Source organism: Nicotiana tomentosiformis, chromosome 9 (genome assembly GCF_000390325.3).
Source record: "Nicotiana tomentosiformis chromosome 9, ASM39032v3, whole genome shotgun sequence".
NCBI classification, from domain to species: domain Eukaryota; kingdom Viridiplantae; phylum Streptophyta; class Magnoliopsida; order Solanales; family Solanaceae; genus Nicotiana; species Nicotiana tomentosiformis.
This window is the reverse complement of record NC_090820.1, coordinates 57,971,179-57,998,207: the sequence shown is the minus strand read 5'-3', so window position 1 is coordinate 57,998,207 and position 27,029 is coordinate 57,971,179. Positions and strand designations below refer to the sequence as shown.

Sequence of the window (27,029 nt, the reverse complement as noted above, 5' to 3'; positions counted from 1 at the left end):
CGGTCTAGAGGTGACTTTGAAGAGATGTTTCATCCCAATTTCATAGGTTAGTAGATGTTAACTTGTTTCCATATATTTTTATAAACACCAATTGATTTTAACCTTTAATCTATGCTTTTTTATGGTAGAAATTAGGAATTAAGGTAGAAATTGAGGATTTTGAGAAATTGAGATTTAGACCTCAAATTGAGGTTGGATTTCAAAACTAATCACATAATTGGGCTCGGGGATGAATGGGTAATTGAGTTTTGGTCTGAATCTCAGGTTTTGACCAAGTGGTCCCGGAGTTGACTTTTTCCAAAAATCATTAAAGATTGAATCTTTTTCTCTTGTGGGTAGTTTCTAAAGCCTATTTTGAATTATTTGAACTATATTTGGTTAAATTTGATTGGTTTGGAGGCTAATTCTAGAGGAAAAGCCGCAGTTGAGCATTGATTTGGCTGCAGAGTGAGGTAAGGGTAGTGGTTAACTTTGACTTAATGGATTAGGACTTGTGAGTTTATTTGCTACGTGAATTATGCGTGGGAATGATGTATATGTGACGCGACAAGTACATATGCGTTGTTATTGGGTTAAAGCATGTGGGTGAGAATTATTTCTTTGTTCTAAGTTGTTTATTTGACTTTGTTTCTCCATGCTTAGGTTAGATTATTACTTTTAACTATTCGTCTCATATTTATTGATTATTTTGAAGATGTTGGGAATTTTTGAAAGTTGAGTTTGATATCCTGGCACTACAATTGAAGTGAAATTATTTCCCGCCTTGTATTTGTTATTTGGATTTGTATTGTTGATTTGGTGAGGAAGAGTGAAAAATACGAAGGGTGTTGTCGTGCCTTATTTGCATTCATTATCATACTAGTATTGTTAAGCCCGTGCAGAGCCCCTGTCCAAGTCCAATACTAAAAATTAAATGGATAATCATCGGATTTACTATTTATAGTTCTAGTCGGTATAAATAGATTATACACAGATTATATACGGCTATAAACATATCAAGTGTATATTATACATTCGCCAACTATTTTAGTTTAAGTGATTGGGTGAACGGCTATTTGGGTTAATTCTTCTAATTATTTATAGACATAATTTCAAAACATTTCTCTTGGTTTGCTTCGGTAATACTAATTACCTCTCATATGGTTTAAATACTATAATTACCTATTTTGTTTCTATTTTCTTGTTAAGAAACTGGTTTGAAGTGATATATTTGCTATAATATTTCGTAATTACCTTCCTCAACCTTACTTATTAGTTTTTAAGTTTTGTAACATAAATCTCTCTTTTATAAAATAGAAAAGGATACTATATTGTATTATTTGACTAATCTTTCTAATCTTTAAAAGATAAAAATTGATTATTTATGAGATTAATTCGGTAAGAAAGAAAAATAAAAGAAAGCTTCATAGCTTTGCATTTGAATTTTCTTTAGCGAAAATCTATGTAGATTCAAGATGTAAATTTGTTAATATATAACGAGGCATATGGTTATCTTTAATTTTACTTCAACGTTGCTTTTTATCTCTATTACTTTAAGATGCAGTTTATCAATAACTTTTCTTCTTGTTGGACAGTTCTTTTACTTTATACAAATAATTTTATGTTCTTGTGCTTTCAAGTGTTTTTATCTTTTATTATATACTTTTAATTATTCGTTATTATTTTGCAGTAAGAAAGTTTTACATTTATGTTGGATGTTTATTACACATGGCTTGTAAAGTATAGATTTTGTTTTCTGGTTCTTGATTTTTTTACTTCCAATGCTCTTACATAAATATAATGGAGATCATCAGTAACTCTAGCCAAGTAATGTAATATAGCAACATTATCTTTTTTTTAAAGAGCTGCAGAACCTTGAAAATAACAATGAAATTACAAAAGGGTAAAACTTAAAAACATTGAAATTAATATTGTTACCAAAAATCATAATATGGAAGGTAAATATAACATTACAAATCACAAGGTTGATAAGTGTTATAATGGTAAATATGGTGGATCTTTGAAATCACCTTATTTATTTTTTGCCCACTCTTGTCTATATTGTGTAATAAAATATAAATTTTAAAATATTAAGAAACTTATATATGAATTTAAAATTCACATCAAGATTGAACTGGCTGACCACTAGTTGCATTGCACTATTTTCCCGTAAACAGTTGGAGTAAAAGCTACAACTTGTATTGTTTGTTATGTTACGACTTAAAAAAGGCAAAATACGTAAATGACTCTTTTAAGTTGTCCTCAACAACTAGATAGACAATTTAACTGACTCATTTATTATTTTGACACTTTAAGTGACTTTTAAGTATGTAAAGTAAACCTTTTACCATGGCATGACAAAGTGTGTATTTTTTTATTCATATTTGAACGTGTGATATCCTCAAAATTAAAGCTTTTTCCCTTTAAAAAAAAATTGACCTTAATTACCTAGTTACCTTTTCTTCACACTTTTCCTTCTCCAAATTATGAAAGAAGAATTAACATTTGGAAGAAGGTTGTTATTTAATTTGTTGAAATAGCATGTGCAACTTTAGTGCATCTTGGTAATGGAGAACATGAAAAGGAGGATGCAAATATAAAACATCAAGAGTTAAATTGTAGGGAAGGTACTTCACGAATCATGGTGGAAGAAGTTAACAACAAAAAATATGTGTTCACTAAATTTTGCCATAATTTCCATAGTGGAAGGATTGACAATGAAGGCATCAGGATGGCAAATGAAATTTCCGATCTGCATGAACATAATCGTTCACCTTTATCTTGCTAAAGCTCAAATAGTAAGCCAACATAGAAAAATTGGCATCTCAAAATTTGAAGTTGCAACAAAAACATTAGTCACTTATGTTGTGCGCGTTCTCCAGTGAAAATTGTTTGGTGCCAAAATGGGTGGGCTACTGGTTGAAGGCAGCAACTTCGGTGCCTTTGATGGCAGCAACTGTTGGCGAGGTTTCGAAAATTTTTACTCCAAGAAGAAGAAGATGAAGAAAAGGTAGGGTTGGGGGGTGACATTGCCGGAGGTTTACCGTTGGTCAAAGGAATCGTTAGCGGCTGTGTAGGGAAGATCGTATCTGTTGGTGACATTGAGGGAGGGGGTCAGTTTTGGATTTTTATTATTATTGTAATTTCCTTTGAGTTTTAAAATTACATATCTCAATATTTTATTGGTCATTTGACATGTAAGTATCTCACACTGTGGTATTCGAGATATAAAAGGTGTGTTTATCATGTCACTAGCGAAGTTAAAATGTCTATTTGATCGTTGTGGACAATTTAAAGTGATCGTTTGTATTTTGCCAAAAACTAAAAGTGTTTTAAAATGACCTCGATGTTTTTTAGTTTACTAAAATGGAAGTAATAATAATAAAGAAATATAGTAGGAGTAAAAATGAGGCTTATGAAGAAGTTATAGTACATATCACGTCACCCGTAAAAGTTAGTCTAAGGGGTTATGTCTTACCAAAAAGGTTTGAAAGTGACTTGATTTATGGACAATACATTTTAGTAGTTAAAGTAATATAGGATAAATACAAGGGTGAATTTGGAAGAGGAAGCCCTTTTAGTTGGGATGCCTAGTTGTAATGTAACCTCAGGACGACAAAAATCTTTCTATTGTCCCTTATTATATATAGTAATATTGAGAGATGTTGAGAGTAAAACCACGAAGGGTGATGCAGTGACGGTGAGTAAAAGTACGAAGTACGATTTCGTGCCATTTTATTTATGATATTACATGGTGAGGACGAGAGTAAAAGCACGAAGGGTGATGTCGTGCCATCTTCATTTCGTTGCCTTATTTGATTTTCGGTTTTGGTGATTTACTTAATTATATTGTTGCTTATTTCTGAAGATGTTATTTTGTGATTCGTAGTTGCCGTTTTATGATATTTCCCCTTCCGCTGTTCCGCATGTCCCCTCCCAGTTAATATTTTATCGTTCTACTTGTTATTTTGCTGCTTAATATGTATTCATATAGGGTTTTTACGTAGATGTCTTGTCATAGCCTTGTCACTACCTCGTCGAGGTTAGGCTCGACACTTACGGAGTATATTGGGTTGGTTATACTCATGGTACACTTATGTACTTCTTGTGTAGATACTGGTATTGGTCCTAGCGGTGCTTAGAGGTGCGTCTGCTCGGATCACATCGCTTCGGAGACTTGAGGTAGATCTGCTGGCGTTCGTAGACCTTGATGTCCCCTTCCATTTCCTATCTTTACTGTTTATCTCATTCGAACAATTATATTTATTTCAAACTATACTTGTAAACTTCTAGTTGTTTGCTCATGTACTTGTGACACTAGATTTCTGGGGTTGAGTTAGACCACGTTATGTTATGGGTTTATTTCATGTATTTCAGCTTCAATCATCGTTAATAATTGATATTATTCTATTTTGAACTGTTTAATTATTAAATTATTTAACTAATATTGGCTTGCCTAGCAAGTGGACGTTAGGCACCATCACAACCCTGAGGTTGGAGTTTCGGGTTTTAGATATTAGCTAGAAAAAGTAAATAGTAAATCTAGTCGATTACTTTGTTAAAGACCCCCAAAAGTTTGTTTTATTGATATAATATTTCTGAATTTTATTGTTATACTATTTATGTTGGCCAACCTCTCCAAGGCAAAAAGTGCTCTTGTTTTCCAAAAAAAAAATACTTTTTTTCAAAGTTGAGGTGTTTGGTCAAACTTTTAGGAAGAAAAAAAAATTGCTTTTGATTAAAAGTGGAAGCTGTGTTTATGTTTTCTTTTGGCAAAAATATATTTACCAAAAAATTGTATATATCAAAATAATCTGTCACGACCCCAAATTCCCACCTTAGGATGTCGTGATGTCACCTAATCTCTAAGACTAGGTAAACCTAACACATGCTGAGTTATTAACAAAATTAAACCATTTAACCATTAAACATGAACCAGTAATTGCAATACATAACCAACAACAATCAATAGATATACAATATCCCCAGACCGGTAGTACGAAATCATAAGCTCTTCTAAGGGTAACTAAGAATATCAAATACATCATTATTTGGAATGGAAATAAAATAGTAACAAAGTAAAATTTCAGAAGGTGACTCCGAGTGTTACAACCCATATTCACGTACGTTAAATCGCATCGTAAGTTAGTCGACGTAAATATGAAAAAAGATTATCTTTGAGAGGATAAAAAATTAATCCTATTGGCCTTAGGTGTTACAAGGGTGTATAAGAGTGGTTAATAAGTATTAGAAGTTAGAACCTAAACGAATCGAAGAAAACGAGTTTCATCGGAGGGACCAAGGTTATGGATATTAAGGGTTAAGAACAATGTCACATATGTGCCGGGAAGAATAGAGGTTAAGCAAATGGAAGAAAATGCATTTTGACAATGTTCGAGAAGTAGGGTGCCAATATTATACTTATGTTATTATACCAACAACAACAATACAATATCAATAACCAATCACCACCCATTCAGCCCCTTTAAAAATGCAAGAGCAACTCCCACAATCTAATAAAACAATATCCAATACTAGTCCACAACTTCTAGTTACTGCTCCATATGGTTTCATGAAGCAAATACTTATAACACTTATACAAGCTCACACACATGAAGAAAGTGGGATTTCTTACCTTAGATATCCAAGAATAACTCCTATTCCAACTTTAATTCAACTAGAACTTGCCATGAACAATTCTTGCTCCTACAGTCCATGAAGGACAAAATGAAATCCCATAACATGGAAGAAGAATCAAATTGGACTAATCTCCTAATCTATTCACCTTTAAAACTTTGAAGAAGAACTAAACTTACCTCCATATATGACTAAAAACGTTGCTTGTGCATAGGGTTTAATTGAGCAAAGTGAAGCTTCAAGTTGCTGGAGGTTTAGTAATTATACAACTTAAGATTGATTAGGTTGCTGATTTCTCTTCACAACAAAAACGTTTCACCACTTGAGAGCCTCATTTAGCTTGGAAAGTTTCTCATGAACATGTGTAGAAATCTTAATTGACCTTAGAAGGGTTCATACACTATTTTGGATGTTCTCTTGAACAAGATAAACGTTTCCAACCTATTATTTCACTTGGAGAAGAGTTTTTCTCCACTTTGAGAACTGTTCTTTACTTTGGGAATTCTTTTGAAGCAAGGAAGAAAAAGAAAAACCTCCAGCAACTTGAAGCATCACTTTGCTCAATTAAACCCTATGCACAAGCAACGTTTTTAGTCATATATGGAGGTAAGTTTAGTTCTTCTTCAAAGTTTTAAAGGTGAATAGATTAGGAGATTAGTCCAATTTGATTCTTCTTCCATGTTATGGGATTTTATTTTGTCCTTCATGGACTGTAGGAGCAAGAATTGTTCATGGCACGTTCTAGTTGAATTAAAGTTGGAATAGGAGTTGTTCTTGGATATCTAAGGTAAGAAATCCCACTTTCTTCATGTGTGTGAGCTTGTATAAGTGTTATAAGTATTTGCTTCATGAAACCATATGGAGCAGTAACTAGAAGTTGTGGACTAGTATTGGATATTGTTTTATTAGATTGTGGGAGTTGCTCTTGCATTTTTAAAGGGGCTGAATGGGTGGTGATTGGTTATTGATATTGTATTGTTGTTGTTGGGTATAATAACATAAGTATAATGTTGTTGTGCTGCAGAAATATTCATGGGAGAAGAAAGGGATTTAAACTATAGTTTGTTAATCGTAAACCAAGCTTATCACTCGTAACAATTGTTAAATAATTTGAGAGGCTTAATATGATTATTGTTGATATTGTTTGGGCTGTTTGGTGGTTGTTGTAACTTGTGGGGAGTTATATAAATAGAGGAGATGTTGCCTGTTTTACCATAAAATAGGCTGTGATCGATATATAATAGTTACGACGGTTAAATGATAACGATATTATAGGTTCTCTTATTGTAGAATAAGGAGCCGTGACATTTGTATAGCTTGAGGTTGGGCAGTATATACAAGGTATGTGAGGCTATCCCTTTCTTTCATTTTCACGACTCCAATTGAACACAAATGTGAATGAACGAGCTTCCAAAGATATTCCACTCTTAGAAGCTAGCAGTACTTACATTGTTTCCCTTCTTATGGAAAGATTTATGTTGATGTTGCCTCTCTTATTCTTGTGTATCAAATATTATTGGTATTTCTTGATTCTTGTAATATTCATGATGACGAGATAACTCTAATAACATATACGGAGGTTATCGGCCATACGTTACTCCGAAAAGGTCAGAGTGTGATTCCATGAGTGTAGCATGCATTATATATGTGTACCTATTTTACACTACCACGTGCTATAGTCGGACGGGTACGACACCTATTGTGCAACCACTAATCAGTTGGGTTTTATCGAGCTCCACATGGCCGGGTACAATTCTATCGAGCCTTAGGATGGCCAGGTACGATTTTACTAAGCCTATTTTGGCCGTATACGATATGATGATGCTGATGCCCAAAGAGGCTTATGCTTTTAAAAAAAAAAAAAAAAAAAAAAAAAAAAATATATATATATATATATATATATATATATATATATATATATATATATATATACATACATACATACATACATACATACATTTCATGTCAGTCGCCCTCAAAGGCTCTCAGATGTTGCATGTTGTATATTCTCTATACCTCTTTACATTACTGTTCTTATTTATGCTTTCCTGCTTTACATGCTCAGTACTTTATTCGTACTGACGTTTCTTTTATTCGTGCATGCTGAATGTCGTGCTGTAGGTCCTGATAGACAGGTAGACGAAGCTCCCCCACCACAGTAGGCTGCCTAGTTTAGCAGTTATTGGCGAGTTCCCTTCTCCGGGCTTGCCGTGGTCTTGGTATGCATTTTTGTTAGACATTTTGGGTATGTCGGGGCCTTGTTCCGGTAATATTACAACACTTATGTTCCTTTACAGGCTCATAGACAGGTGTCGTCTCATGTATAGTTTTGGATAGCCTTGTCGGCTTATTTTTGTTGTATATAGCTTTATGACAGCCTTGTCGGCCCATGTTATATATGTTTATGTCATTATCTGTCATTGTTGGCTATTTATGATTTATGTCTATCATTTATGTTGACCTTGTTGGCCTTTACAGATAATAAGAAAAGGTTAGATAAAATGTACGTCGGTGCTCGGCAAGTGTGGCCCGGGTGCTAGTCATGGCCCTCCAGTTTGGGTCGTGACAAACTTGGTATCAAAGCAAGTCTGACCTAGGGGATATTTATGAGCCGTGTCTAGTAGAGTCTTGATTATGGATGTGTAGTGTGCCACATTTATAATTAAGAGGCTACATGACATCTAGGGTTGTTACCTTCCTTCTGAATCTAGATAGTGCGTTAGAGCGGGGTTGTAAGTGTTCATCTCTAATATTCACCTTGTTTGCTTTTAGCGATGCCTTCGACCAGAAAGTAGACGACTCGTATACAACTTGATCAGTATGGTAAAGTGCACTTTGGACAGTGTCGTTGAGGTTCTGATGCATTCTATTCTTGCGAACAGCATAGCCATATGATGCGGGATTGTCCTAACAAAGGAGATGATGGTATGGCTCAGCAAACTGGATCTATGACTGGTTTTTCTTCATCAGTTCGACTTCCAGCACGGGGTTTTCAGCAGTTGGCGGGTCATGGTAGATGAGGGGGTGCAATGTTGAGTTTGAGCAGTACTCAGAATCAAATGTATGCTCTAGCAGGTCAACAGGACCTCGAGTCATCTCCAGATGTTGTCATAGGTATATTGTTTGTGTTTGATTATGATATATATGCATTGATTGATCTGAGATCTACATTATCATATGTTACACCTTTCGTGGCTCATAAGTTTGGTGTTGAACTGAATTGATAAGTAAACCACTCGCGATATTCACTCTGGTAGGAGATTCTGTGATTTCTAGAAGGGTATACAGAGGATGCACAATGATAATTTGTAGTTGTCAGACCTTGACGGATCTATTTGAGTTAGAAATGGTTGATTTTGATGTGACAATAGGAATGGTTTGGTTGGCATCATGTTACGCAAACATTGATTGTCATACGAAGATGGTTAGGTTTCATTTTCCCAGTGAACCCGTCATTGAATGGAAGGGAAACATTGCTATGATGAAAGGTAGGTTTATTTCCTATCTTAAGGCGATAAAGATGATCTCAAAGTGTTACATTTATCATCTCCTTCACGTTAGAGATGCGGAGGTGGATCTGCCTACTCTACAATTTGTTCCCGTGGTCAATGAATTTCCAGATGAACTTCCAGGCCTTCCTCCTGAAAGGGAGATTGAGTTTAGCATTGATGTGTTACCTGTCACTCAGCCGATCTCTATCCCTCCATACAGAATAGCCCCCGCAGAGTCGCGAGAGTTGAAGGCACAGTTGAAGGAAGTGCTGGATAAGGGCTTCATTAGGCCTAGCACTTCACCTTGGGGTGTGCCAGTTTTGTTCGCGTGGAAGAAAGATGGGTAGTTAAGAATGTGTATCGATGATCGACAATTGAATAAGGTTACTATAAAGAACAAGTATCCACTTCCAAGTATTGATGAACTGTTTGACCAATTACAAGTTGCCAAATATTTTCCAAGATTGACTTACGTTCAGGGTATTATCAGGTGAGGGTTAAGGAGAAGGATATTCCAAAGACGATCTTCCGAACGAGATATGGGCACTTTGAGTTCTTAGTGATGTCGTTCGGGCTAACAAATGCCTTGGCAGCTTTTATGGATCTCATGAATAGTGTATTTAGACCCTATCTTGACGTGTTTATGATCGTATTCATTGATGACATTCTAGCGTATTCCCACTCGGAGGCGGAACGCACGGGCCACTTACGGATAGTATTACAGACCCTCCAGGATCATAAGTTATATGCTAAGCTCTCCAAATGTGAATTCTAGTTAAATTCAGTAGCATTCCTTGGCCATGTGATATCTGACAAAGGTATTAGTGTCGACACTCAGAAGATCGATGCAGTGAAGAATACCTACAACACCGTTAGAAGTCCGCAGCTTCCTGGGGTTAACAGGATATTATAGGTGGTTTGTAGAAGGGTTTTCCTCTATATCAGCACCATTGACTAAGTTAACACAGAAAGCTACCAAGTTCCATGGGTCTGATGCTTGTGAACGCAGCTTTCAGGAGTTGAAGAATCGATTGACGTCAGCGCCCTCACTTTCCCAGAAGGAACAAAAGGTTATATGGTATATTGTGATACCTAAAGTATCGGTTTGGGGTGCCTATTGATGCAAAAAGGAAAAGTGATTGCTTTTGCATCGAGACAACTGAAGAAACATGAAAAAATTTACCCGACTCATGATTTGGAACTGGCTGCAGTAGTATATGCTTTGAAGATATGGCGACAATACTTATATGGCATTCATGTTGAAATCTACACAGATCAAAAGAGTTTACAATACATATTCAAGCAGATGGAGTTAAATTTGAGGTAGCGAAGGTGGCTTGAATTACTGTAAGACTACGATGTCGAGATATTGTACCATCCCGGTAAAGCCAATGTTGTAGCAGATGTTCTCACCCGTAATTCAATGAGATGCGTACTACATATTGAGGCAGGCAGACAAGGGTTGACTAAATAGATTCATCATCTGGCCAATATGAGAATCAGATTGTTAGACTCTAATGACGAAGGTGTTACGATACAGAATATGGCAGAATCATCTTTGCTAGCCGATGTGAAAGCATGACAATATGAATACCCTACCTTAGTATGATTGAGAGAGGGCATTTAGCATCATAAGATTACAGCTTTCGAGATCGGAGAACATGGGGCACTGAGATACCATAGCCGATCATGTGTGCCAAATGTGGCAAGGTTGCGAGAGAAGATTATGATAGAAATCCATCAGTCCCGATATTACGTCCATCCTGGCTCGACAAAGATATATCATGACATTAAGGAGCTGTATTGGTGGGACAATATAAAGAAGACTATTGCAGAATTCTTAGCCCAGTGTCCTAATTGCCAACAAGTAAATATCGAGTAGTAGAAGCCCGATGGACTGATTCAGAATATAGATATTCCAACCTGGAAATGGGAAGCGATTAATATGGACTTCATTACTGCATTACCTCGATCTTATCATATGTTTGACTCCATCTAGTTGATAGTTGATCGACTTACAAAATCTGCCCACTTTATGCCGGTTAACACAACTTACACGGCTGAAGATTATGCGAGGTTGTATATCAAGGAGATTGTTAGGCTTCATGGTGTGCCAATATCTATTATATCAGACTGAGGTGCTCAGTTTATGGCTAACTTTTGGAGGTCATTTCATAAGGGTTTAGGCACACACGTGGATCTCAGCATTACATTCCATCCGCAGACTGACGGACATACCAATTGTACCATTCAGACACTCGAAGATATGCTACGAGCATGTGTTCAGGATTTCAAGGGTAATTGGGATGAACATCTGCCACTCATAGAATTCGCCTACAATAATTGCTACCATTCCAGTATTAACAAGGCCCCGTACGAGGCGTTGTACGAGTAAAGATGTAGATCCCTAGTTGGATGGTTTGAAGTTGGTGAAAAAGAATTATATGGGCCAGATTTGATTCACCAAGCCATTGAGAAGGTGAAAGTGATACAAGAACAACTGAGGACATCACAAAGTAGGCAAAAGTCTTATTGTGATGTCCGACGTCGTGATCTAGAGTTTGAGGTTGGTGATTGGGTTTTTATGAGGATCTCACCAATAAAATTTATGCGTTTCGGAAAGAAGGGTATGTTGAGTCCACGGTATAACATGCCATACAAGATTCTTCGATGAATTGGACAGGTTGCTTATGAGTTAGAATTGCCAACTGAATTGGAATTCATCCACCCAGTATTTTATGTATCTATGTTGAGGAAATGTATTGGGGACCCTTCTCAGGCCGTCCCTATCGAAGATGTACAGGTTATAGAGGATCTATCATGTAAAGAAGTACCAGTGGCTATATTAGATCGACAAGTCCGCAAGCTGAGAACAAAGGATGTAGCCGTCAAAGTATTGTGGAGGAACAAGAATATAGAAGAAATGACATGGGAAGCGGAAGAGGAGATGAAGTCTAAATACCCTTACTTATTCCAGATTGAAGGTTCCTAATAGCCGACCCCTTACATATACTCCTTGCCTCGTACGTGTATACTAAATCATTTTCTATTTATCCTTAGATAACGAGGAAACCGGGAGAACGCAAGATGCAAAGAAAACTGAAACGGCTCTATGAGGTACACAATAGTGAGAGAATACTTCTCCCTAATACAAAATGGAAATACACAGTTAATGTACATACCTATAATGTTTTGCATAGCCTGGTGGAGCATTAGGTTGGGTTTAACTGCTTGCAAGTTGGGCTAGTGTCCATTTTATAGGGAAAACTCTGTCGATTTTTTTTGGTCATAATCCATGATGAGTTAGACTCCCAATAAACCCTTACATTTGAGGATGAATGTTCCTAAGGGGGGAGGGTGTTACACCCATATTCGCGTACGTTAAATCGCATCGTAAGTTAGTCGACATAAATCCGAGAAAATATTATCTTTGAGAGGATAAGAAGTTAATCCTATTGACCTTAGGTTTTACAAGGGTGTATAAGAGTGGTTAATAAGGATTAGAAGTTAAAAATTAAATGAATCGAAGAAAACGAATTTCATCGGAGGGACAAATGTTAAGGATATTAAGGGTTAAGAACAATGTCACATATGTGTCGGGAAGAATAGAGGTTAAGCGAATGAAAGAAAATGTGCTTCGACAATGTTCGAGAAGTAAGGTGCCAATATTATTTCAAGCACACATATTTTATATTACTATATATATATATATATATATATATATATATATATATATATATATATATATATATAGGGATTATCTATAAATAAAGGAATAAAATGAGGTGCTTGCTTCACCATCACAGTTAATAAGCTACTTGCTTGTCATCACCTTGATGAACAAGTATATGAGTCATACAAAGCATATACATCTATTTTTGGGCCCCATAGTACATAAAGTAATTATACAACTTGAGATTGATTAGGTTGCTGATTTCTCTTCACAACAAAAACGTTCCAGCACTTGAGAGCCTCATTTGGCTTGGAAAGTTTCTCATGAACATATGTGGAAACCTTAGTTGACCTTAGAAGGGTTCATACACTATTTTGGATGTTATCTTGAACAAGATAAACGTTTCCAACACTATTTCACTTGAAGAAGGGTTTTTATCCACTTTGAGAAATGTTCTTTACTTTGGAAATTCTTTTGAAGCAAGGAAGAAAAAGAAAAACCTCCAGCAACTTGAAGCTTCACTTTGGTCAATTAAACCCTATGCACAAGCAAAATTTTTTGTCATGTATGGAGGTAAGTTTAGTTCTTATTCAAAGATTTAAAGGTGAATAGATTAGGAGATTAGTCCAATTTGATTCTTCTTCTATGTTGTGGGATTTCATCTTGTCCTTCATGTACTGTAGGAGCTAGAATTGTTCATGGAAAGTTCTAGTTAAATTAAAGTTGAAATAGGAGTTGTTCTTGTACATCTAAAGTAAGAAATTCCCTTTTCTTCATGTGTGTGAGCTTGTATAAGTGTTATAAGTATTAGCTTCATGAAACCATATGGAGTAGTAACTAAAAGTTGTGGACTAGTATTGAATATTGTTTTATTAGATTGTGGGAGTTGCTCTTGTATTTTTAAAGGGGCTGAATGGGTGGTGATTGGTTATTGATATTGTATTGTTATTGTTGGTATAATAACATAAGTATTATTGTTAATGTTGTTTGGGCTGTTTGGTGGTTGTTGTAACTTATGGGGAGTCATATAAATAGGGGAGATGCTGCATATTTTATCGTAAAATAGGTTGTGATCGATATATAAAAGTTATGATGCTTAAATGATAACGATAGTATAATTTCTCTTATTGTAGAATAAGGAGCCGTGACATTTGTATAGCTTGAGGTTGGGAAGTATATACAAGGTATGTGAGGCTATCCCTTTCTTTCATTTTGCACGACTCCAATTGAATGCAAATGTGAACGAACGAGTTTCCAAAGATATTCCACTCTTAGAGGCTAGCAGTACTTACATTGTTTCCCTTCTTATGGAAAGAATGATGTTGATTTTGCCTCTCTTATTCTTGTGTATCAAATGTTATTGGTATTTCCTTATTTCTATAAGATTCATGATGACGAGATAACTCTAATAACATATACGGAGGTTACCGACCTTACGTTACTCCGAAAGGGTCAGAGTGTGATTCCATGAGTCTAGCATGCATTATATATGTGTACCTATTTTACTATACCAAGCCGCGCTAGTGTCAGACGGGTACGACACCTATTGTGCAACCGCTGATCAGTTGGGTTTTAGCGAGCTCCATGTGGCCGGGTCCGATTCTACCAAGCCTTATGATGGTCGGGTACGTTTTTATCGAGCCTATTACGTCCGGATACGAAATGATGCCCAAAGAGGCTTATGCTTTAATAAGTATATATATATATATATATATATATATATATATATATATATATATATATATATATATATAACATACATTTCATGTCAGTCGTCCTCAAAGGCACTCAAATGTTACATGTTGTATATTCTCTATCCCTCTTTACATTACTGTTATTATTTATGCTTTCCTGCCTTACATGCTCAGTACTTTATTCGTAATGACATCTCTTTTATTCATGGATGTTGCATGTCATGTTGTAGGTCCTGATAGATAGGTAGACGAAGCTCCCCCACCACAGTAGGCTACCTAGTTCAGCGGTTATTGGCGAGATCCCTTCTCCGGGCTTGTCGTGGTCTTAGTATGCATTTTTGTTATAGACATTTGGGTATGTCGGGGCCTTGTTCCGGTAATATTACAACACCTATGTTCCTTTACATACTCATAGACAGGTATCGTCTTATGTATAGTTTTGGATAGCCTTGTCGGCTTATTTTTGTTATATATAGCTTTATGACAGCCTTGTCGGCCCATGTTATATATGTTCATGTCATTATCTCTCATTGTTGGCTATTTATGATTTATGTCTATCATTTATGTTGACCTCATTGGCCCTTACAGATAATAAGAAAAGGTTAGATAAAATGTACGTCGGTGCTCGACAAGTATGGCCTGGGTGCTAGTCATGGCCCTCCAGTGTTACAACCCATATTCGCGTATATTAAATCGCATCGTAAGTTAGTCGACGTAAATCCGAGAAATGATTTTATTTTAGAGGATAAGAAGTTAATCCTATTGGCCTTAGGTGTTACAAGGGTGTATAAGAGTGGTTAATAAGTATTAGAAGTTAGAAGTTAAACGAATAGAAAAAAAACGAGTTTCATCCGAGGGACCAAGGTTAGGGATATTAAGGGTTAAGAACAATGTCACATATGTGTCGGGAAGAAGAGAGGTTAAGCGAATGGAAGAAAATGCGTTTCGACAATGTTCGAGAAGTAGGGTGCCAATATTATTTCAAGCACACATATTTTATATTACTACACATTGCCATATATTATATATATAGGGATTATCTATAAACAAAGGAATGAAAATAAGGTGCTTGCTTCACCATCACATTTAATGAGCTACTTGCTCGTCATCACCTTGATGAACAAGTATATGAGTCATACAAAGCATATATATATCTATTTGTGGGTCTCATAGTACATAAAGTAATTATACAACTTGAGATTGATTAGGTTGCTGATTTCTCTTCACAACAAAAACGTTCCACCACTTGAGAGCCTCATTTAGCTTGGAAAGTTTCTCATGAACATGTGTAGAAATCTTAGTTGACCTTAGAAGGGTTCATACACTATTTTTGATGTTCTCTTGAACAAGATAAACGTTTCCAACCTATTATTTCACTTGGAGAAGAGTTTTTCTCCACTTTGAGAATTGTTCTTTACTTTGGGAATTCTTTTGAAGCAAGGAAGAAAAAGAAAAACCTTCAGCAACTTAAAGCTTCACTTTGCTCAATTAAACCCTATGCACAAGCAACATTTTTAGTCATGTATGGAGGTAAGTTTAGTTCTTCTTCAAAGTTTTAAAGGTGAATAGATTATGAGATTAGTCCAATTTGATTCTTCTTTCATGTTATGGGATTTCATCTTGTCCTTCATGGACTGTAGGAACAAGAATTGGTCATGGCAAGTTCTAGTTGAATTAAAGTTGGAATAGGAGTTGTTGTTGGAAATCTAAGGTAAGAAATCCCCCTTTCTTCATGTGTGTAAGATTTTATAAGTGTTAGAAGTATTAGCTTCATGAATCCATATAGAGCAGTAACTAGAAGTTGTAGACTAGTATTGGATATTGTTTTATTAGATTGTGGGAGTTGCTCTTGCATTTTTGAAGGGGCTGGATGGGTGGGGATTGGTTATTGATATTGAATTGTTGTTGTTGGTATAATAACATATCTATAATGTTGTTTTGGCTGTAGACAAATTTACAGGGGAATAAAGGGATTTAAACTATAGTTTATTAATCGTAAACCAAGCTTACCACTCGTAACAATTATTAAATAGTTGAGAGGCTTATTATGATTATTGTTGATATTGTTTGGGATGTTTGGTGATTTTTTTAACAGGTGAGTCATATAAATTAGGGAGATGCTGCCCGTTTTACCGTAAAATAGGTTGTGATCGATATATAATAGTTACGACGCTTGAATGATAACGATAGTATCATTTCTCTTATTGTAGACTAAGGAACCGTGACATTTGTATAGATTGAGGTTGGGCAGTATATACAAGGTATGTGAGGCTATACCTTTCTTTCATTTTGCACAACTCCAATTGAACGGAATGTAAACGAATGAGCTTCCAAAGATACTCCACTCTTAGAAGCTAGTAGTACTTACATTGTTTCCCTTCTTATGGAAAGATTGATGTTGATGTTGCCTCTCTTATTCTTGTGTATCAAATGTTATTGGTATTTCCTGATTCCTAAAAGATTCATGATGACGAGTTAGATCTTATAACATATACGGAGGTTACCGACCTTACGTTACTTTGAAAGGGTCAGAGTGTGATTCCATGAGTCCAGCATGCATTATATATATGTACCTATTTTACTCTATCGAGCCACGCTATAGTCGTCTGGGTATGATACCTATTGTGCAACCATTGATCAGTTGGATTTTAGCGAGCTCCACGTGGCTGGGTACGATTCTACCAAGCCTTATGATGGCCGAGTACATTTTTACCGAGCCTATTACGACCGAGTCCGATATAATGATGATGATGCCCAATGAGGCCTATGTTTTTAAAAGTATATATATATATATATATATATATATATATATATATATATATAAAAACATTCATTTCATGTCAATCGCCCTCATAGGCACTCAGATGTTACATGTTGTATATTCTCTATCCCTCTTTACATTACTGTTCTTATTTATGCTTTCCTGCTTTACATACTCAGTAGTTTATTCATACTGATATCTCTTTTATTCGTGGATGCTAAATGTTGTGCTGCAGGTCCTGATAGACAGGTAGACGAAGCTCATCTACCACAGTAGGCTGCCTAGTTCAGCGGTTGTTGGCGAGATCCCTTCTCCGGAATTGTCGTGGTCTTAGTATGCATTTTTGTTGTAGAAATTATGGGTATGTCGGGGCCTTGTTCCGGTAATATTACAACACTTATGTTCCTTTACAGGCTCATAGACAGGTGTCGTCTCATGTATAGTTTTGGATAGCCTTGTCGGCTTATTTTTGTTGTATATAGCTTTATGACAGCCTTGTCGGCCCATGTTATATATGTTTATGTCATTATCTGTCATTGTTGGCTGTTTATGATTTATGCCTACCATTTATATTGACCTCGTTGGCCCTTATAGATAATAAGAAAGGTTAGATAAAATGTATGTCGGTGCTCGGCAAGTATGGCCCGGGTGCTAGTCATGGCCCTCCAGTTTGGGTCGTGACACCTAGGCGTGCGAATGCAATGTTAGGTATACCTAGAAGTCTCCGCCGCAACTCATAATCAACTAACTAATGACTGACACTCTCTGAGGTACCTAGATCTGCACAAAAGATGTGCAGAAGCGTAGCATGAGTACACAATGGTACCCAGTAAGTATCAAGACTAACTTTAGTGGAGTAGTGATGAGGTACAGTTAAGACACCTACTAGACATAATAACCTATGAAATAGTTGATATAAAGCTAACAGAGGAACAAATATCAATGTACAGTTAAACTTAGAAAGAGCAACAATAATAATGTTAACAATGGAAAAATGGAAACTACAAGTAGCCACAAGAAGTAAACAGGTGATAACGCAACAAGTAATCAGAACACAGTTAAAGTGCCAGTGATGCCAATTAAGGAAACAAATGACAACCAAATAATTAGCTGTTCCATCACAAGGTTATGCAAGAATCATCACGAGGAGCCACACCTTTACTCACGATTCACGAGTCCCAGATCATGAAATCATAATCACATGGAACCTTGTGCCCATATTATCAACACAACTGCACGGAAAAACTTACATGCTACACGGACAACTAACGTGCCAACCGATAATACCTCAGATCTGCATGGATGACTCACGTGCCAATAGAAACAATATCTCATACCCGTACGGACAACTCACGTGCCACCAGTCCAAACCACACACAGAAAGCAGGTATACAGTAATACTTGTACATGATCAATAAGCATCAGGGTTCATATTCCTGGACTGATATAGGTGACATGTTATGGTGTATGCTTGTGCAAGCGTACTATCACATCTCAAGTCAATATGTAAAATCAGAGATATCGAATAGAATATTGGAAACAACATAACAAAACCCGTAGTATGCATGATACACACAAGAAAGTCACACCACGACACAAATATCATCGATAAAAATGCCCTCAGGCCATCACAAATCATCCCCGACATAACCCACCTTGTCTGGCCGCGTGCGCAACAATAAAGTGAATCTCGTCTTGTCTCGCCACACATTCATCGGTAATTATCCCACCTTGTCTCGCCACATACGCAACCCAATATATATAGCTCTCCTTGTATCATCCCATGTGCAAATATCAATAACAACAATAAGCACAGACAACTCACGTGCAAACACCCCATCAATCCTCTCAACAATTCCACATGTGCCAAGACACAACAACATAACATAACAACTCTCACCACACGTGCCCATATGCCACAACACTTTCATAACAATAATACCAATACCACAATAATACATAGCCCGCGGCTCAACACCACTGAGTACAATAACAACAATAATAACACGAGAGTACGGTAAGTAGATCAACACAAGAATTACAACGACACAATGAAATGGGAGAATAAACTCAGCAATGAAAGAGATGACATGTAACAATGACTTTAAATAAGAATAACTCAATAATAAAAGGGGTAACATGAAATGAGACTTCAATTAAGAATAACTTGACAATAAAAGAGGTTACAACTTTTATTAAAGCATATATGAGCAAGCTTGACAATAAAAGTAGAGCATGTACTAACAACTCAAATATAGCATGTCGGAAAGTATAACTTGATATGACAACTTCAATTAGATGCATGAAAGAATCCTAATAGTCTAAACCAATCAATATCCACATACAAGGCTGTATACACACTCGTCATATCATGTACACGTCTTTTACATAATCAAATGATACAATCAAACCCAATCCTAAGGAGGAGTTCCCCTACACGAGGTTAGGCAAGATACTTATTTCAACTAGGCCAAATCAACACTCAAAAATAGCTTTTCCTTTACAATTCACCTCAGCTCGGCTCTGATCTAACCAAAATCGACTTGATAACATCAAATAATATAAGAGAAACCAATTCCAATAAGTAAAGCTATGATCTTTATACAATTCCCCAAAAGTCAACAAAAGTCAACCCAAGTCTCGCCCAGTCAAAACCCGGGTCCAATGGTAAATCTTGACTATCCATAACCCCACAAGTCCATATATGTGTTTTCTTTCAAAATTCGAGTCCAATTCGACTCTCCCAAATTTTTATTTTTTAAAACATAGACAAAGTTTCCCAAAATTTCACTTTGGTTCTCAAACTTTTGATGTTAAATCTCATATATAATCATGTAATATAGTTAAAAATTGATCAATATCACATAACCAATGATTGTAGATAAAAATCCTCTCTCCAAATTGCTTCCTACCGAGTCTAGGGTTCAAAGATATAAAAATGAGACTAAAATCTCGTCTTGTAGCCCATATGTTCACGCGCAGGTGTCACAAATGCGAAGAATGATCGCAAAAGGAATATCCATCACAACCCTGCTAACGTCGCAAATGCGACAATATTATCACAAATGCAAACACTGAACATTTTGCAAAAGCAACCTAATGATCGCAATTGCGATCCTGCCTAGCCCAGAACCCCATCGCAAAAGTGTACAAAATGTTCGCAAATGCGAACCTAACAGACCCCAGTGAACTTCGCAAATGCGACTCCCACCTCGAAAATGCAAACAAAGTCTTGCATTTGCGAGGCTTGTAGCACGTGTTCAAAAACTAGCAAAACTAAAACTCTTCCAAACACTCCGAAACGCGTCCGAAACTCACCCGAGCCCTCGGGGCTCCAAACCAAACATTCACACAAGTCAAAAAATATCATACGAACTAGCTCGTGTGATCAAAATACCAAAATAACATCTAGAACCGCGAATCGGACATCAACATACATGAAATTCTATATTGAAACTCAAGAACTTCTAAAAACACAACCTCGCGTTCGATTCCTATCAAATCAACTCGGAATGACGCCAAGATTTGCAAACAAGTTCCAAATAATAAAATGAACCTATTCCGAGTCCCAAAACCAAAATCCGAACCCTATAGTCATAAAGTCAAACCATAGTTAAACTTAAGGATTTCTAAACCTTCATATTGCCAACTTTGGGCAAAACAAGCCAACTCAACCTAGGGACCTCCAAATTTAATTCCGGGAATTTTCCCATGTACAAAATCACAACAAGAACCTATCGGAGCAATCAAAATACCATTTCGAGTTCGTTTTCACAAAAGTCAAACCTCGGTCAATATTTTCAACTTAAGCTTCTAAAATGAGAATTACTCATCCAAATCACTCCTGAGACATCTGAAAATCGAATACGACCATACACGCAAGTCATAATACACAATTTGAAGCCACTCAAGACCTAGAACCACTGAGTGGAATGCTAAAGTTCAAAATGACCAGTCGGGTCGTTATATTCTCCCCCTCTGTTACACCCCATATTTTCGTACGTAAGATTACGCTGTAAATCAATTGATGTGAGCTCAGAAATAAGATCATCTTTGAAAGTATATAAAGCAAGTTAATCATGTAACTGTGAAGGTTACAAATATATAAGATCATGAATAACAAGTACAAAGAGGGTTGGAAGGCTTAGAAGCTAAACGAATTGAAGAAAATAAGTTTCGTCGAAAGTCGATAAGTTGGGAATGTTATAACATATACTTTTGGGGTGAGACTGGGGTGCTTAGCATGATAAGGACGTTATTTTATGAGTTATATTAGTTGTATGATAGTCGTGTGTTATTTTTTGAAGTCAAGTGAGTTGTGGAACAAAAGTTGGCAAATGTCATCACAAGTTACATTCATAATGTGCTGAAAATTAGGTGAAATGTAGCTGAGCTTTTCTCCCAATATACTTGGAATTACGGGATGATCCACCAATCAAATTGAATATCTAAGAGTCTAGTTTCTAATTAACCCATTTGTCAATAAGATATTGGATTAGAGATATATTTGTATTTTTGCGAGACTATGCAGACTAAATAGGTGACAAGTAGGTGTGTCACCTACCTGCTTAAATGAAAGGACCAAATATGTCGAAAAAGGGGCTATTTGGGGCCATCCAAAGAGCCCTTTAAGGGATAGTTTCCTTAATATATAACACTCTTTTTATATCAAAAGGATCATATATAAGACCCTTCAAACTTCTCCCAAAAATTCAACACAAAACCCTAAATGATTTTCTCTTCTTTTCAAGTTCTAGTTGGAGAAAAACCTAAGGGTTGAAGAACCAAGATAGGAGATGAGATATTCACCAAATAAGGAAAGTATACTACCCTCTTTCATCCATTTTTTCTGCTGGAAAAGTAGATAAATTCGTTCTATAATTGTAAGAACTCATGAGACGATGATCGAAAGCCGTGAGTGCGAGTTATTCAACTTGTATCGAACTGTTTTATGGGCTATTTCGCTTTGTTGTTGGGTTGTCTATTTTGCTACTATTTTATGGAGTTTGGGAGGAGCAATGGTGTGGCAAAACACCACATAATGGAGGAATGGTGGGCTGGTCGTTCGTCGTTACATTTTTGGATTGTTTGACACTACTATGGTTGTCGTTTTATGTATGAAGTGATTGGGGTGTGTGGACTATTTTGAGGTATTTTGTAATGGATATAAGGTTGGAAAATTATGTATACATGTTTTTATTGTTGTGTTCTTGTTGTTGTTTGTGTTATGTCGAATTGGGAGGAAGAATAGATTATAGGGGAGATGCTGCCCGTTTTATTATTAAATAAGCTTGTCGTTCGTCGTGCGATAGTTGTACCTTTCGTAACTTAATGATAGTATTATTATTGATGCTGTAAATTAAGGTGCAACGATACGTGGTTGTTGGAAATATTGTGATAAGGTATGTTAAGGCTAAACCTTTTCTTCATTTTGGCATGATCCCGTAACTACATGCATTTGATAAGGAGAAATAAAGAGATGTTCGTATTCATGAACTTATGTACATTATCCTAGTCTCATAAGTTATAGTATTCTCCCTTATCGGGACTTTATATTCAGTTAAGTATTATCTTCTTCCAGTTAAGAGAGCAGATGGTGTATATATATATATATATATATATATATATATATATATATATATATATATATTGTATTACTAAAGTTTTACCACCATCGAGCTAGAATCGGTGGGCAGGCCCCTATTGGATAGTATTACGTATTTTCACAACCATCGAGCTATAATCGGTGGGTAGACCCCTATTGGGCAACCTATGATCAGATGGTAAGTTATATACCGATTCTACTATGGCCGAGCACCGATGAGCGATCTAGAATGGTCGAGATACATAGCCTCGTATGGTTGAGCGCCTATGAGCGAGTCTACTACGGCAGAGCAGTTACACGTACCGAGCCTTATAGGTCCGGAAAGCTATTTTACTTACTATATTGAGAGAGTTGAGTCAGTAGTAGTGGGGAGGCATATCTTCAGATTATCTTGACTCCCAGTTACTTTTAGTTATTATATTATCAGTTCAGTTTCAGCTTTCAGTTATTCTATTGCCTTACATACTTAGTAGTACTGACGTCCCTTTTGTTGGGGACGCTGCATTTCATACTTGCAGGTACTGATAGACAGCTGGATAGACCTTCCCAGTAGACAGAGTCAAACATCAACTTGGTTGGTAAGCTCCAATTTCTCGGAGATACCAGGTTTAGACCTTGGAGGCCATTTTATATATACAGGTTTGATGGGAAGGTCGAGGCCCTCTCCCGACCATGATATAGTTCAATTATCTCTAGAGGCTTGTAGACGAGTCCTGTGTATTTTGTATGTTAGTATTATGGCCTTGCCAACCTTGTGTACATGTTAAGTTTGGTATTGCTAGTTGTAGACGTTCATGGCGGCCTCCTCGGCCTGCACAGTTATGTATATGAGCTTTTGGGTATGTTTACCCTTATATTAGAGAGACATTATTTTCAGATGATTCAGAATCTGGCCCCATCGGCCTTGATTGGTATTGTCAGCTTGCAGGTAGGTCTCACTGGCCTAAGTTGAGAGATACCCCTCCACAGTTCATGGTTATAGAGTGGTACGCTCGGGCCGAGTATGGCACCGAGTGCCAGCCACGCCTCCCTAGGTTTGGGGCATGACTAAAGTGGTATCATAGCAGTTTTATCCTAGGAAGTCTACAAGCCATGTCTAGTAGCGCCTTGCTTATAGATGTGTTGTGCTCCCAATTATATAAATATGAAGCTACAATTAAGAGTATGTTACCCTTATTTCAAATCCAAATCGTTCTATAGAGCTGAGTCATAAGAGTTCGAGCCAGGACTTATGTTTGCTAATGATATAGATGTGAGGCCCCTCAAATTTTCTATTAGTCCGAGGCCATAAGCATGCTCACAAGTCGCTTAAGTGTCGTCTTTCCTTCCACGAGGGATTAAGCACTGTAAAAACTTATATGATCATGATATTAAGTGTAGGAGTTGTATTGGATATTGTTGAGGGCCTAAGGAGATCCCTAGAACTAAGCCATGTTGGGAACTATGCAATGGGCTAAAGTTTAAGATAAATTCGCACAACATCCGGCTTCAAACGCATGCTGCTACCAAACTATAAAGACTTAGGTGGTGATATACCTATCAAATCAAATCCATTTGAGTCTATTTTCCAACGCATCAAACCGTTTGTCATTTGGATATTTCTACAAAATGTTATGGCCATTTTACCGGACCTATGCCATATGCGCGCCCAGATGCGCGACCGCGCATATTAGAGGGTATTCTGCCTTGTGTGCGAGTACAGACGCGCAATCACTTGCCCAGGAATATGACCATGCACGAAAGAGCCCTATAAATATCCCCAAGGCCGGGTAGAGAGAGTGTCTAAATCATTTCTTTGAGCTAGGGCTTGCTCTATCATAGAGAATCCATCCTATACTTCCCTCCCATGAACCAAGGTAATGTTTTTGGAGTATTTTGAGTTGATTACTACTCCTAAACACTTATATTAACAAGGATTAATCTTGAAGATCTATAGATTTCCATTCAAATCCCCAAATTGGTCAAGAACACTACATGTTGGGATTCTCAAGAGTTTCACTATAAGAGGTATGTCTACCATCTCTAACTAATCTATGGTGATTAATTATGTATGAAATATGTGTTATGACTTATGGGATGGTGATTGGAAGCCATAAGTGCCTAACCTAGGTTGTGTTGGTATTGTAGAGATTGTAAAATGAATTAATTGAGAACATTTATGGGTTGGGAGTGAAGTGTTGGGTATGCATGTGCTAATGGAAGTTGTGAGGTGAATCATTGGTGTGGAAGGTGGTTGTTAGGTGAAGAAATTCCATTGAAAGAGGTTGTAGGAAGATATGCACATTAGATGTTTGATAAAAAGTCTAAATGACTTAAAGTATAGAAATCTTACTAATATTGGCGCAATTGTGTTGCATTGTTGTAGATTGAAGTTGTTTATTGTGGTGGACCATCGTAGTATTATTAAGGGGTGAATTTCAGGTATGAAGGCTAAACTCTTTTTCTGGTATTGGAATTCCTGTGTTATTACAAAACTCCATCGTGTAAAGTTCGGACATGGAATGCTATTGATGTGGAGTATTCAAACTAGTAGAATTGATGCTTGAATGGCATAATGTGTTAGAACCCTCGTGTGTTAATGATTCTCTATTTTTGACTTGATCATGTTATACCCCTTTGGGAAGAAGATCTTGTATGAAATCAATGTGATTAAACACTTATTCTCATATGATGAAACTTTATGAATTTACACTTGATAAGGCCAAAGGTGCCAAATAGTTGATTAAAAGGGAACTCTTTTGTACATATTATTATCATTTTAAGAACTCGAGCTGTGTAATCATGGTTACACCTCTACCCGCATATGTTGGGGTGAGGTGGAGGGGCCGCTTTATGTAGAGGTGTGGTATTGTAATTACACCTCCACCTGCATACATTAGGGTGAGTCGGCAGGGCCGCTTTGTGTATAGTTGTGGTATTGTGAATACACCTCCACCCGTATACATTGGGGTGAGGCGACAGTGCTGCTTTGTGTAGAGTTCTGGTATTGTGATTTCACCTCCACCCGCATACATTGGGGTGAGAAGTCAAGGCCGCTCAGTGTAAAGGTAGTTGTAGAGGATTCCCATCTTGAAATTTATAAGTGTTATTGGAAGTTCTTAATAAATCTGCTTTGACTTTTATGGCTACATAAGCCCTATGACTGTTACCATGATTCTTTATATTCATGTTGTATTTCCAAATCCTTGAATAGGTGTCTTAGTTTTCATACTAGTACTATTCGACATGTACTAACGTCCCTTTTGCCGGGGGCGCTGCGTCTTTAATGGATGTAGGTGGTTCCACAGCGGGAGGCATTGACCAATGATAGCGGTACACTTTTTACTAGCTGACTTGGTAAGCCCCACTTTACTCCGGGGTTGTGCATATTTTGTTCCATGTGTATTATGTTTTAAGGTATAGTTGGAGCCTTGTTGCTGGTGCACCATCATTGTATTCTTTTATATCTATTAGAGGCTTCGTAGACATAGTCTGGGTTGTGTATTAGTGTGGGAAAGTTAAACTAAAGATGTCGTAATTGTATCTCATGCTTCCACTGTAAAACTATGGTTGTGAAATGTATTGTTTTGGAGACTTATAAATGAAGTAACTAATGGTGATGGAACTAGTGTTGTTCATGAACCCTCGTGGTATAAATTAATGAAGTTTATATTCCCTTTATTTATGGGTGAGTTGGATAGAAGGAAATCCAGCAGGCTTGTTCGGCCGGGTTACCTCGGTTGAGCGTCGGTCGCGCTCCCCGAAGTCGGGGCATGACAAACTTGGTATCAGAGCCTAAGGTTTTAAAGTGTCCTAGGATGTATCGGAGTTGTGTCTAGTAGAGTCCTTCTTATTGGTTTGTTGTAGACCACATCTATAATGAGGAGGCTATTTGGGCACTTAGGAATAATACCCTTCTTTGATGTTCTCGATCGTGATAAAGCTTATTGTAAGATTTTTCCTCCTTTAACTCGTGCTTTACTCTAATTTACAGTACATGGCGCCTAGGAAGAAGGCAAGAACTTGCCAAGGAGACAATATCGCCCCAGGAGTGGCAGTTGATTCGATATTTGATGATGCGGGTGTGCTCCCGAGGGGTGAGGATATTCCCCCAATTACTACTCCGCCTGAATCTACTATTCCTGCTCAGACTGCACCAGTTCCTACACTTACTGAGGGTGCAACGGTCCCTCCAACTGATATTCCAGTT

At 36.9% G+C, this 27,029-nt stretch overlaps 1 protein-coding gene across 1 annotated transcript; it reads left to right on the top strand.

The window, feature by feature from the left end:
- Positions 1–8,962: 8,962 nt before the first annotated feature.
- LOC138898847 (uncharacterized) lies at positions 8,963–9,454 on the top strand. Its single transcript, XM_070184953.1, has one exon. The coding sequence runs from the start codon at positions 8,963–8,965 to the stop codon at positions 9,452–9,454; it is 492 nt and encodes a 163-aa protein (XP_070041054.1).
- The last annotated feature ends 17,575 nt before the right edge of the window (positions 9,455–27,029 follow it).